The sequence below is a fragment of the Pseudomyrmex gracilis genome, unplaced genomic scaffold (genome assembly GCF_002006095.1).
Source record: "Pseudomyrmex gracilis isolate BER0280 unplaced genomic scaffold, ASM200609v1 scaffold_233, whole genome shotgun sequence".
Lineage (NCBI taxonomy): Eukaryota > Metazoa > Arthropoda > Insecta > Hymenoptera > Formicidae > Pseudomyrmex > Pseudomyrmex gracilis.
This window is the reverse complement of record NW_018020817.1, coordinates 8,219-21,910: the sequence shown is the minus strand read 5'-3', so window position 1 is coordinate 21,910 and position 13,692 is coordinate 8,219. Positions and strand designations below refer to the sequence as shown.

At 41.5% G+C, this 13,692-nt stretch overlaps 1 protein-coding gene across 8 annotated transcripts in view; it reads right to left on the bottom strand.

Annotated features, from left to right (window-relative positions):
- Positions 1-13,692, bottom strand: part of LOC109859003 (unconventional myosin-XVIIIa-like) — a 44,631-nt gene that overhangs the window by 23,548 nt on the left and 7,391 nt on the right. For 7 of the 8 annotated variants that reach the window (XM_020436809.1, XM_020436804.1, XM_020436803.1 and 4 more), the window contains 8 exons: positions 12,259-12,393; positions 2,654-2,842; positions 2,351-2,527; positions 1,908-2,108; positions 1,665-1,817; positions 1,000-1,583; positions 598-780; positions 104-366 (listed from right to left, as the gene is read on the bottom strand). In XM_020436809.1, the coding sequence (XP_020292398.1) occupies positions 104-366; positions 598-780; positions 1,000-1,583; positions 1,665-1,817; positions 1,908-2,108; positions 2,351-2,527; positions 2,654-2,842; positions 12,259-12,393 (1,885 nt within the window). Of the gene's footprint in view, positions 1-103; positions 367-597; positions 781-999; positions 1,584-1,664; positions 1,818-1,907; positions 2,109-2,350; positions 2,528-2,653; positions 2,843-4,739; positions 6,238-12,258; positions 12,394-13,692 lie in introns of those variants that run through there. The other variant, XM_020436812.1, reaches the window with a different exon arrangement.

The following is a 13,692-nucleotide window of genomic DNA, read 5'->3' as shown; positions in this document are numbered from 1 at the left end:
CGTTTATAAAAAAAAAAATAAATAAATAAGGCCAAAGTATAAAACGCCAAAAAGAGACAATGTTAATATTTATTTCAAAGTTACAAACACGTAATAATTTTACCTCGATCTCCATAATAAGAAAATAAGCGATCCAGGAAGGTCTCGTCGCTACCTCCAGGACACACAGTTTCCTCGTCCAATAGCCACAGTAATCCTTTTCGTTCCATTTGTCTACTACTGCTAAGATCGCTTTGACTAGTTCGCAACATCGTCGCGCTTTGCGAGCTTCCGCGATCCAAAAGAGAAACCAAACCTTGAGGCGAACCGATGCCATCTTCATCGTAATCATCCTCGTAATCTACATCAATGCCTTCTTGAACATACCTAACGAAGTTTTACAAGTTTTTAGAAGAGTTTTTAAATTACGTGTATGTGGAAAAACATGCAAAATTATTTTATATATAAAAACAATAAATAATATTGATACTTATATTACAATAAATGTAATACATAATATATGTAATAGATATAAGTGTATTTAAAAAAAAAATATTTAAAATATTTAAAAGAAAGTAAAATTAGAAATTACAGATTTCTTCCTGATAGTTTTCGTACCTATCTTTTGGGGCTACTAATGTAGTGTGATGAAACAGTAACTGCAAGCGTTCTTGTAGATAATTGTGACAAAGATCTTCAAAGGTAGCACCGGTTTGCCTGCCACAGGAGGCAGGATTTTGAAAACCTGGCGAATCACACAGCAGCAGAGATGAAACCGTATGTACAGCGGATGATATGGATCTAAAAAATAACAAATATATTATTAAAACTAACTATCAAATATTTTTATACAATTATTACTTACTGTTAATTTTAATTTATTTATTTCGAGAAGTAGTAATATAAAAAAGTAATAATACAAGAAAGCAGAATTATGAGAAATATATTTTACGTGTCTAACATAAAAAAAAAATTATTAATTTTCTAATCTTGTGTGTACAAGATTGCTAATTTATTTACTTGTTGATAAGAGCCGCGATGCAATGGAAGACCTCAGAATAGAGTCCAACCAGTAGTCCTTCCAACGCGTCAAGTCCCGTGACGTCCTTGCTCTGATCCGTAGGGCTGGGTGTTCTCAGAGCAGGTCTTGGAGTACTCGGTGTTCCAGCACCACCTCCGTTTGAGGAGAATACCACTCTGCTTAGTTCCTCAACGCTGGTGCCCAGCAAGTTGGCGGCTTTTTCTGCGCATTCGACTCTTGCAAACTGCCACCTGCTTTGCGAACTGGTGCCAGCTTTCACCGCACCAGCACAGCTCAAGTGATAAATACCGGCCAGCACCAGCCAAATAACTTTTTCGTCGGCCTCGGAGATGCCGAGTATTCTAAACGCAGCGACGATACGATTAAATTCGACCATGGCTCGCTGCTTGTCTTCATGCTTCTGCAGAGGCGTGATAAAAGGATTGTTTTCAGCGACTAGATTCGTGAGGTGTAACTCTTTCCTCAGTGCACCCTCCGCACCCGCCAACAGACGGTAAACGGCATGAAACGTTGGATCCCCGTTTGCTCGTCGACCTATTCTCGATTTTTCCAAAAGTAGCACCTTACGAGAAACACCTACCATTTAGTTTGCGAGATATATGAAGAGTATGAATAATACGAGACAAAAAAGTGTTTTTCTCACTTGCAGAGAGGCCGATGCAATTTGACCCGACTGGTCAAAGTCAAGGCTGAAGAGCTGCGTGAAACGTGTCGCATTCGAGTTCATGTGCGTTCTACTGTTTCCGAACGCTTCGAGAACCGTAAAAAGCGCGTTCAGCTTTTCAATTGTCAGTATCTATAAAAGCACGTGTATTGTTTTATGACGAGGTTCATGTGTGGTAAGTGTCTTCTCGTGGTATTAATACTTCGTAGTATTAATACTCGCCTTGTTAACTGTGCCAGCGGCCAGCACGAGATAATGAAGAGCGTGTTTGAAGTTCGTAGTTTTCCCCGCTCCGCTTCGCCCGAGGAAAACCAGAGAATGGTCTCTGCGCGTTGCCAGCATTCCTCTATAAGCCGACTGCGCTATGGCGTATATATGCGGCGGCATATCCTCGCTCTTGCAACCTCGAAACATGTGCGCAACCTGAAGAGAGACAAAAGCGGAATTTTAAAACATTTTTAAGATACTCTTCGTAAAAAAAACTCTGCGTCTAACCGTTCTTTACGACAAGTAAATTAATAATGGATGAAGTTCTTCGTAAAATTCTGTACAATAATAAACATCAAGATTTTTTATTCTTTAATTTGCGATAAAAATTGATACGTTCAAAAACAACATCGCGATATAAAATTTGCATTTAAAAAAACTTTCAAAATTGGCCTTGCCTTTTCGGAATAAATCGCTAACGGTGCAACTGGATTGATAACGATCATGCTGTCTCCTGCATATGTATGTATCAAATTGCTGGCGTAACGTTGTCTTAATGTATGAAGAACAGACGATTCATTCAGAAACCGTAGCTGAGAGAGTTCCTCGGCTTTATCGAATTGAGGTGGATTGGCCTTAACACAGATAAACAAACAACAATTAATAAAATATACATACACACACACACAGTGTTTAAAACTGATTACACAAAAAAGATAGCATATAACATTCAGAATTTCTTTTGAAAAAATCTACGCTACCTTCTCGACGTCCTCCTCGTCCACAAGCAATTCCTCTCCGGAAGTGGTCAATCGAATTCTTAACTTTCCTGTGTCGGGATCGGCGGAACCGCATCTTGTGGCGGGAGTAAAGCCTCCGCGATGCAACAACCAGATCTTTTCGGAAGTTAACCATGCCTGTTCCTGCGCCAAATGTTCTTCTGACCGCGCCTGATGATAATAATGATAACAATACTAATAACAAAAATAATAATAGAAAAATAAAAGAAACGATTTAATTTTCATCCATTTACTTATAATCTCATTCTCGTTCAAAACATTTCAATTCAAGAAGCAATTTCTCAATACATAAATATTGTAATTTCTCAATACATGTTACCGCAAAGTAATTATTCTTATATTTCAATTCTCGTTTATAAATATCTTATTCAAGAAAAACGCTCGACCAGTCACACTGAATGAGAATCGCATTTATCCGAGTATTTTCGCATTTGTTCAGAGTCACGCGCGCGAGAGCTCCTCGTCTTTTTTCTGTGAAGCAATCGAGCATGTTGTCTCATTGAACGTTTCTCCCCGCCGGCAGTAATGTGTGCCATACACGGGAACCAATTTTTTGCTAAGAAGATTAAGAAGATTAGTTAAGAAAAATTTGCTAAGCTTATTGAATTTTTTTTTTTTTTCACGAACGAGACAGATAGATTGCCGATGAGACAAAGACTTCAGCAGGAAAATTTTTATTGCCCCGGTCATACGTAATAGCAAAACTTTTTTTTTCCGTGTAGGCACGACCCGACGAGGACAGAGCGATCGAGCGCGCGCACACACACCTACACACGATATGAACGTTGAATCGGCGTAAGATCTTCGCGTAATCTCGCTACTGGCAACGATCGTGGTTGTGAAACGTCCCTGTTGCGTGGCTACACGTTACGACTGAGGACGAACGGACTTGCGTATATTATTAAGCAGTTACTCATTAACATCCAAATGGCATTCGCGCGATCCTTTCTATTTTCATCATTCTCCGTCCCTCTTCGAGATGGAATGGCTATTATCCTCTCGAAGGCGAGGATAGGAAATAAGATTCGTCGCGGATTTGTATAAGTTCCTCAGTTCGTCGTTACCTTACAACGAGCGAAGCTCACGTTGGAATAGGATGTGTAAGTAATCGAATTAGAGATTCGATTCAAATGAACGTAGTTATCGGACAGAAGCGGTACCCCCCTTGTCTTTGAAGCTGTAATTTTCGTTGTTGGATTATTGAGACATTGGGGGTTGACGATTTCACGTAAAAGACTCAAATGTGTTTACGTATGTTATTTTCGTTGTCTTGCAAGTATGAAGTATCGTAAGTTACATAATCATGTTTCTACCGTCTATTATGTATGTACATGAGTAAACGAGAGCTAAATATATTCCGCGACTCTCGTCTCTTTGAAACTCGTCGTGAATCACTACTCGTCGTATATCGACGCAGCTGCGAGAGAGTTCTCGTTTAAACTTCGCGATTTCTGCATCAGAAACAACAACCGCACTACGAGCTGACTCGCATCCGTAGTCACACCAGATAAAGACGACGGGAACACACACCAAGTGTTTCCCGGTACATAAATTACCATGTATCAGATCCCGGAGGCTACCGAGCGCGCTATTGTTTCGCGAAACACAGGCGACAATCGACACAACGCTCCTTTAAAGACCTAAATGAGAGGAAATACCGTTCGAATATTACGCACGAATTTGCCCTTTAAACGCGTCTAGCGAACTCTCACGCGATAACAATTTGCTAGAAATTCCTGGAATTTTCTTCTTCAAGTGGCTAAAGCACATACACACAACGTAGGTGCATATTATGTTGAAGATCAGGTTGTGAGATTACGAAAACATCTTTCTTCGCGCGTTATGTAAAAATCATCGAGTATAAAAGCACGCCATTAAAAAAATAATATATTAGATTATTTAATATTCTCGATGCGTTGCCGAAAAATCATAATAAAAATCAAAAAATTGGTTTTTTTCTTTTTTCTATTGCTCGAATCGCGATGACGAATTCAGCAACTTAGATAAAGAACCTTCTGATCCGCTCCGAAGTTGTTCCAAAACGTACCTTGTCGATTCGTGGCGATACTTTGCTTTCCAAGAGAACCTCGAGGCGCTTCATGCATTCGTCTTCATCCTTCACGCGACCACTTTTCACACTGCTCGTTACATTCGACTCGTCCGCTTTTCCTTTTCCTCTGGTTTTTCGTCTTATCTTTCTAGACAACGCCATCTCGAACAACTTTTCCCATTCGATGATATCCTGAATCGGTTTCGCGCATCTTTGGTAAACTTGTCGATTTCGCTTCGACATCTTCTTCGAATTGCCGTTCCAGTTGGTCTTCAATCCGAACACCGTTCGAAGACCATTGTTCGCGCTCGGGATTCTCTGTTCTATTTCCGCTGTGATCCTGTGCCATTTGCGTTCTCTCGGTCTTTTGATGGCACTGCTGTCCCAGCCTTCCTCCATTTTTTTGATTTTATCATTCACGCATCCCACACGCAGACTGTCCGCCCAATTCTTTTTCTTCAGACTTTTCACGGGTCGCGTCACGTGGTGATTGAATCTCTCGTGTGATTCTTTGATCCTTTCGTTGTCATCGAATTTAGGGGTCGACGTTCGATCGGTACCGCGACTGATCGATCGATTTTCCGGACAACCGTTCTGACCGATCTCGGCCGAGTGCATGCTATCGCTGTCGCTGCACTCCCACGAGCTCGTGCTATTTCTGCTGTGCTTCCTGTTAATCTTGACAACGCCGTTGCTCGTAACGCAGAATCCGTCGTTTTGCTTCGCGGAATCCGGTGATTTAACGGACTTCTGCGTGGATAAGCTTCGACGATTGGTTTGTTTGGCTATTCCGCTTGCATGCGCCTTACCTCTGCAGGATCTATGTAGGATGTGATGCGCACCGAGCGACATGGCGTCAATTTCGTCCCTGTTGCGCGGCATCTCTGATATTAAACTGCAGCTGTTTCGGAGAAGCGAATTTCACGTTGTCACTTTCCCACCGCAATTGGCACTAATCTCGTCGGCTCCTGTCTTTCGGCCGGTTCTCTTCAAGTTTGCGTCGAGAAATTCTCGAGTATAGAATTCCTTCTTGCTTTCGTCGAAAGATCCCCCCGATGTATTTTCATCAGCGCGTTTCTTATAGCGCAATAACATCAGCTTGTTGATTTCACATTAATTAGCCGTATTATTTGCGAATTCTTTCTTCCATCTGAACATTTTTTTTTTCTCAAAATTACGAGAATCGACGAGAAACAATCGCTCGACTTACACTCGCAGTTTTCTGATCAGATGACGAATCTTCGTCTCAGGCCAATTGTTGGGCCATCAAACTCGAGATCGCGAAATATGTTAACTTGCAAAAACCGCACATGTCATCAGTCACACGTTCTCAGTTTTCGATTTTCTCGAGGTTTCTTCTCGAGCGGTTTGACGACGAGCGACTCGCATCAGCGACGACCGGGACGCGACTTCTTCCGCGAGTTCCTCTCATGACTTAAGAGCGGCAATCACGAGGACAGGACTCGATCACGTGGAGCATCGCGGCTCTCCCGTCGACTGAAGCAACGCTGCCGCTCCGAGACAGAGACAAGTCTCACGTCGTGAGGAGAGCCGAGAGGAGAACGAGAGAGGCGTGTGCCCACGAGAACCGCCCTGAAGTTCTTTCTCTCCATCACGAAACATAATTCTCCCGCTCGCTCTCCACGCGTCCTTGTTTTACGCAACTACTTGCTCTCTCTCTCTCTCTCTCTTTTTCTCTCTCTCTTTTTCTCTGTCCTCCCGTCATACGCTCGTTTGGTCACTTTGACGACGTCCTTCCTCCGCGATTTATTCAACACGGTGAACAGTCGGCCAGTAGGCCGAACCGTGTCCGTGGCGATCACTAATCGGGGTGTGGTTCGCGAAAATTCGAACGTCTGCTGATATTAAGCTATTTTACTCGACGTATCGATTTATTAATATTTGTCGTTTAACAAATCAACTTAATAATCCGTTGATAGTTTTCTTGTTGTCCACGAAACGTTTCGACTAAAAGTAAAAAACCAAATTTTGAATCTCACAAACAATGAAATCGTCTAGCAAAGAAAAGACACAATTGTTTCGAACGCATCACATTTAAATTTAAATTTATCACACGAGGCTGTTGCTACAATTTTAATACGCGCTTATTCAAGGAGCTAATATAAATCAGATTTGAATGCATCTACTATCTGACGTTAAACGATTCGCAACTTTCCTCTTAAAAGATCGCGGTGTGCGATCTACAGAAACGCAACCGTAAATATAACCAAGTACATTTCTGAGAAATATTAGAGTCAATCATTTGCTTGCTCGAATGTACGTGTCATTTACCGTGCGAAACTCCGAAGAAAGCTTTCGAAGCTTTCGGACGGGAAATGGAGGAAAAGGAGTAACATAGTATAACGTTTATATATAGGCTTCCCCAGAAGTGAGTTCTATATATGTAATAGGCTGGGAGAGAGAACGCGTAATTCAAGTGTAAAGATCAATTCTCACTCTTCGGAACATGATGATATCGTCTAAAGCTCTACGTGTAATAAATTAACATCCTTTAGCATAATTTAACATATTCTCTCAAAAAGAATTTTTTTTTTAACACAACATCCATCTACATTCTGTTTTAATCCTTTGCCTGCAGACAGCGGGTCTCCCACTCAAAAATTTCTCATCGACGTTCCTAGAAAAATTTAGTTTTTTTTTTAAAACGCTTGTATCTTCAAAACTACTAGAGATTTTTTCAACTTGGTTTTTTTTTTTTTATTGATCGACGTAGAATTGTTCGAACTTTTGACTTAAAGAAACAAAAGTGAAAAAAAAATACTGATTTTTCGCGGCGATATTCGATTTTAAAATTACGTGGGTCTCACAGACCCAATCTCGTAGGGTCATTTTTGAAGTCTGCGAGCAAAGAGTTAAATATTTCACGCGTTCCGAGATTATCAAAGAAATATTATCTCTAGAATTACTACAATTTTCACGTCTTCAAATTTTGTTACTCCACACGGACGCGCCGTGACGAGATCGATCCTCCGAATTTGAAGAGAACATTCGCAAGTCGGTCACGTGCGAGACGACAACTTCAGCGCTCGCAACCGCACGTGCTAAGCTAACAAGAGAAACGCATTCGAGAGAAGATTCGAGAGAGCGAGAGAGTGCACCGAGCTGCTATTTTAAGAAACTCGTAACACGCGAGATCGCGTCCAACCAAAGCAAGTTTCCCGACAGCCGGGCATTGCCACGAACTCGCGTTAATATAACGGCGAAGTAACGCCGCTAGTGCTTAGCCAACGTTTTGCGATTCGAATATTGCCGCGGATATTATAGCGGCAGCAAGAATTTCTCGATAATACGTTCTGAAATGCGGCAATATCCGACCGCGCGATATACACGACGTCGATTGATAAGATAAACCGACAAGGCCGCCCCTTTCCTCATGTGTGTTGTTGAATAAAACACGCGGAGTGGAACTCGAGAAATATGATGGAGAAACAATCCCATTCAGAAAACGAGAAAATATTTCGAGCCGATTGACGAGTCGAGAGAGAAAATTAATTTTTTAAACACGCTATTCTTCATAGGTTTCGAATTATGCCAGACTGATGACGCACCACAGTCATTGTTCGTCAATTGGCGCTCATTGAATGCGAAGAAACGTAGAACGATCGTGTGTGGGTGGATTGCGCTACACAACAATTTCTTCCTTACATTTTTGTTTCGGCGACGCGTGGGACGTTCGTTCGGAATCAACGAATTAGAAGTAGATAAAAGAAATTTACATACCTATAGTGTAACCCGCTCCCCTTCAACGGTCTTAAAAAAAGAACAATGAAATTCAGGCCAACTCTCGCAGAATCGAACCGACGTCGCTTGACGATTTTTCGCTTCGCGATTTCATTGGACGACGTAATGACGGGGATTAAAAAAAAAAAAAAAAAAAAGAAACTGAAGGATCGTCGATTACAGCCCGCCAATACGAGAATCGCTCAGGTATCTCCTGAGTATGTAAATGGAAAACCGATTGTTAATGCAACGCGTAGCGCTTCTGCATACAGTTAAAGAATTTTCTATGCGCAAGAGTGTCGCGTTTCTCACAGCGCGCAATATGTGAACAGGCGCCCCTCACGAAGGATATATATTGTTCCAAGCGGCGACTCGTGCTATGCGCTTTTTTTCGCTACGCGCCGTGGAACGGAACGAGATAGGTAAAACAGTTGGAATTAAAGGTGTAGGTCGAAACGGCCGGATCTCCCTCGAGCGCATAATACGCGCGACAAACAAGGCGAAGTGACTCGACGCGTCGTGTGTTGTGCGTCGTATTCAGCCGACAATCGGATTTCAATAAACCGTTACCCTCCTTCTGTTTGCAACGCAAGGAGGTCCAATTATTTTCCTGTTGCGCTCTCGCGAAGTTCGCTTTCCCTCGCCGAACAAAACCACCTCGGTCGCAATTTCGAATTACACGGACTTTTTATACAATATGAAATCAATAGAAGGCGCGGCGAGATAATATCTTCATATCGATGATATTTCGCTGAGAAACCGCATACATGCCGTTGCAAATGCTGGGGAAAATTTGGTTGGAAGGTCGTTCGAGGCCGCTCCGAGTGTCTTGCGAGAAGGAAGAAGAAATGGAGAACGCGCGTGTTTTTTCGCTCGCTCGTGCTGCGCGAGTTGCTAAATCGACCTTGCGCGTTATAACGATCGGCGTAGGCGTGGTTGCGAGCGGAGTTGTGGGTGGTGGATGTAGAAAAAAAAGAAAAAAAAAATTCGAAGAAAAGATTCTCGATAGGAAAGCAATTTTTCGCAATCCGCGAAAAACGAGTCCGGAAGAAAGAGAGGGACAAATAAACTCTCTCGGCAACCACATAAGTAAGGAGAGACTGCGGTGCGAGGATATTTCATAAAACCAAATAAGGACGGTGAGAGTTTCGCTCTGAAACGAATTCGAAGAAATACGCTCCGCTGACAGTTCCGCCGAGCGGAAAATCCAAATGCTGTTGATTCGTGAGAGAGAAAATAAAATAAAAAAGAATGACGTTTGACGATTCACGTTGACAAACAAGACCGGACTGACCGGTACGGAGAGGGGAACTCTGTTGCGGACGTGAGAGAGAGAGAGAGAGAGAGCCGTAATAAATCTATAACAGCGCGCGTACTCGGGAGTAGTGCAAGTGTAACGTACGCTTGCATGCGCGTGTCCAAGCCGCGCGTGCGGTTCTTGATCCGATTTGAGAAAGAAGTCCCCGAGCGACTCACGTATAGAATCCGTACATGTATTCGCTCGCCTCTAAATCCAACATCCTCTCGCGCGGCTTGTGACTGCTCCAGTTCTTAGCGCGACAACAATCGATTTCTGATAAGACTTTTAATCTGACAGCAGCTGTCAGATTAAAACTTATCTTCAAACTGTTCGATCTTTGGATTTTTTTTTCTTATCATCAAAGTTCAAACATATAACTACATGTGCGTTAGTATATGAGACAACACGTTCTAAGTACTTACATAAACTCTACACACGAGAAACATTATACAACTATAAGTTCGACTACTTGTAATCCCCTAAAGAACCTCGAGTTTCTCACTCGAAAAATCGTTGCACGACGTTCGCAGACAGGACGCGCCGATAAAAATCACGCGATAGCCAGTCGACGTGCTGCTTTTCCATAAGAGCAAAATGCTGATTGGCTATTGGGTTGTTTCTCGTAATAAGGCGTTGACGTGTTCTGTCTGAGTCTTAACGTGTGTGCCAACATCGCGGAGAGGATTAATTCTCCAGCGTAGCAAACGAGGGAGAAAACATCGGGAAGTGGCCGCGGAGGCGGTCACGGACGCCAGAGATCAGCTGGAACGTAATGCATGCGACACCGCCTCGTTGAGTTAGCGCCAGATTATGCGCATACACGCAATTCGCGATTCGTTGCGTTTGTTTTTCGAATCTCGCCGTCTCGCTTTTCGATGACTTCGGAATCCGTTTTACCAAAAAACTTGTAGGTCCACGAGAGAACAGAATAAAAATCAGCGAAGATAATGTATGACACAAAATATCTGTGAAAGAGATTAAAGATACGTAAATCACACACACACAGAAAAAATATGTTACCGTCGAAAAATATGTTACTTCAGTACTTCAAGTTGCTTTCATTCATCTTGGAAATAAAATTCCAAGTGACATTATAATATAAAATTGTATTTGTATGAGAGTGCAAAGTTTATGTATATATATATTATATACATATATGTTCCTACAAAATTAAATTAAAATTTGAAATATTCTGCTGCTTTGTGCCGCACCTTTCGCCGCTCTCCACACTGGCAGCACGTTCTCGCCGCATGCCTTTTACCACTGGCTTTACCGACAGTCAGTAAACATCATTGGTTCAATTAACGTTAATCTCAACACTGTCATACAAATTAAAACCTTTTTAAAGCCGTGGCACACACAAAAACTTGAGCAGTAAGACGTGAGCAGTAAGCAAATCAACCAATCACAGGAAAACATAAAGCTACATTCGAGAGAATGCCGGCCTGTGATTTGCTTAATGCTTACATGTGTCTTACTGCTTGTGTGCCTTTTACACTATACAATATTCATTGCAACAACATGCAATTCTTCCTTGTGCGCATATGCATATCGCAAAAAGTTTTCCACGTGCGCGCATATGCTAAGAAAATAGCAGAAAACCTGCATGTTGTCGCAATGAATATTGTATAGTGCAAAGGCCTTAATTGCCATTTACGACACGTACTTACTCGCGTCAATTTGCATAGTACGTACAAATTGCGCAGCGTGTAGCCACACTTGCTCTACATCGGTGTCGCATTCGTTTCATTTGCGAGAAAATTAAATTCTTCCACGTGCTGGTTAAACAGAGTTGCTGGTTAATAAAAGTGATGAAGTTAATAAATAAATTGTTTGCATTTTTTGCACAATTCTTAGATAACAAATATCTTTAAAAAAAAAAAAAACTTTCGCCAAAAGTTAATTACAACGGAGACAACTTTCGAATTGTTTGCAAACTTGCAATACGCCTACAGTTAGGATTAAAGCTTGAACTTCAACGGAAACAAGATATTATGGTACGAAGCAGTCACAGTGAAGGTACCGTTATGTGATTGCTATGCCACTGCGCCACTCTTGGGAATATGATGGTGGAAAGCGAGCGTCTCTTTCTTTCTGTTATTGTCTTTTCTCCTTTCTTATCAGACGGCACGTAATTATTGTACCCTTTGTGTCACACCCTCATATTTCTCTTAGAACCCCCTTCACTAAATCCCACTTTGCTCTTCTCCTGACATTTCTTCTTTATATTTTTATATGAATAATTACAAGCGTAGTAACAATTGAGATAATAAAAATGGAAGCGATACAGAAATCAGTAAATGATTTCTGTATTACGCATCTCAGCGAATAATTTTGCATCAACTGCTTAAAATTAAAACCCGAACTGTCAAATTTTTCTATTTCACATACACACACAAAATATTTTTTGGCAAAAAAAACTTGACTCGCAGCATTTAAGCTTTAAAAGTTGATAGAAAGTAGCGATAGGCTTACTGTATTTTGATGAAACCGCAAACTACCGGATCGGCGAAGCGTGCCGCTTCGAATATTCGCAGGTGCCAATTCGACGTGACGCCCGTCACAACCACCGCGCCTCGATAATTCTGACAGCTCGGCAACCGGTTGCACCTGCAACAAAAACCAATACGTTAATATATTGTAATATCCATACATCACGCGAACACGAGCGAGCATCACGGCAAAATTCATTTTTGTTAGTGAACGCGAAATCGTACGATCATTCGCACGCGATGCGTGCAAAGCAATTACCTAAGAGAAAACCATGAAATGAATTTATAAATTCTCTGTAAATACAATTTGTTTTTTTTCGACATTTTTCTCGCGAACTTTATAGAATTTCAGCAAATAAAAAAAATAAAGTTATTGATCGATCACATCGTGTAGTAAAACAATTCTCACATTTTTATTGAATTCTCAAGTAGATTTTTTTTTTATTTATTTATTATATTTTATATTTACTTATATTTACTCGTTTCGCTTGTAGAAGTAAATCTAGAATTTTGTAATTTTGTCTGATTAAGTGAGAACTTTCTGGTAATTTAAATACGGACATTCCAAAAATGTGACGTTATCTTCCCAGAAATCACTTATAATAGAAATGAGGCGTATAACGTAGTATGTATCCCTTCGTTCATTTAAGCCCCATTAATCACCGTTACAGACGGCTTCGTCTGTTATCGACGTGGCTACGTGCCCGATGCGCGCACTACGTCTATCGGGCGTGTATAACGGATACATGCATACGTACGTAGGTAGGTATAGTTGGGCGCGCGCGGCGCGGAGTAACATACAGAGAACAGGAAGCAGGATGTTGACCGAAAGAGGTCTGTGTTACCTATACACAACTATGTAATTCACGTCACGTTCTTTCAATGAGTGAGAGAGAAAGAGAAAGAAGAGAAGAGAAGAGAGAAGAGAAGAGGAGAGAAACGAACACCAGGGTTTTCCTACGTTTGCGTGTGCATTGAGACTCCCGATAAATTTACAGCACAGTCTTCGATATTACCTGCTTGCTACGATGGTCATTTAGCTCATAGAAGTTCCAGATGATGCAGGAAAATTATGAATCGATGCCGGGTATCGTCGTCACGCTCTGATACGCTGATACGATCATCTTGTTTGGCAAGAAATATTTTCTAGTTCGATACTTGTTGGATTCATAGGTGCTTTAAAAAGGGTATTCGGATAAAAATATATCTCGCGATTTCTAACTTGTTTCGAAGCTTTCTAACGAATAGCACGCAGAATTCTGATACACCCTGTATGCAGTAATAACACGCTCGGTTTGCGAGAGTGAATTACGTCCGGTTTCTCCCCTTTCGCGTTTCTCTGTCTCTCTGTCTCTCTCTCTCTCTCTCTCTCTCTCTCTCTCTCTCTCTCTCTCTCTCTCTCTCTCTCTCTCTCTTT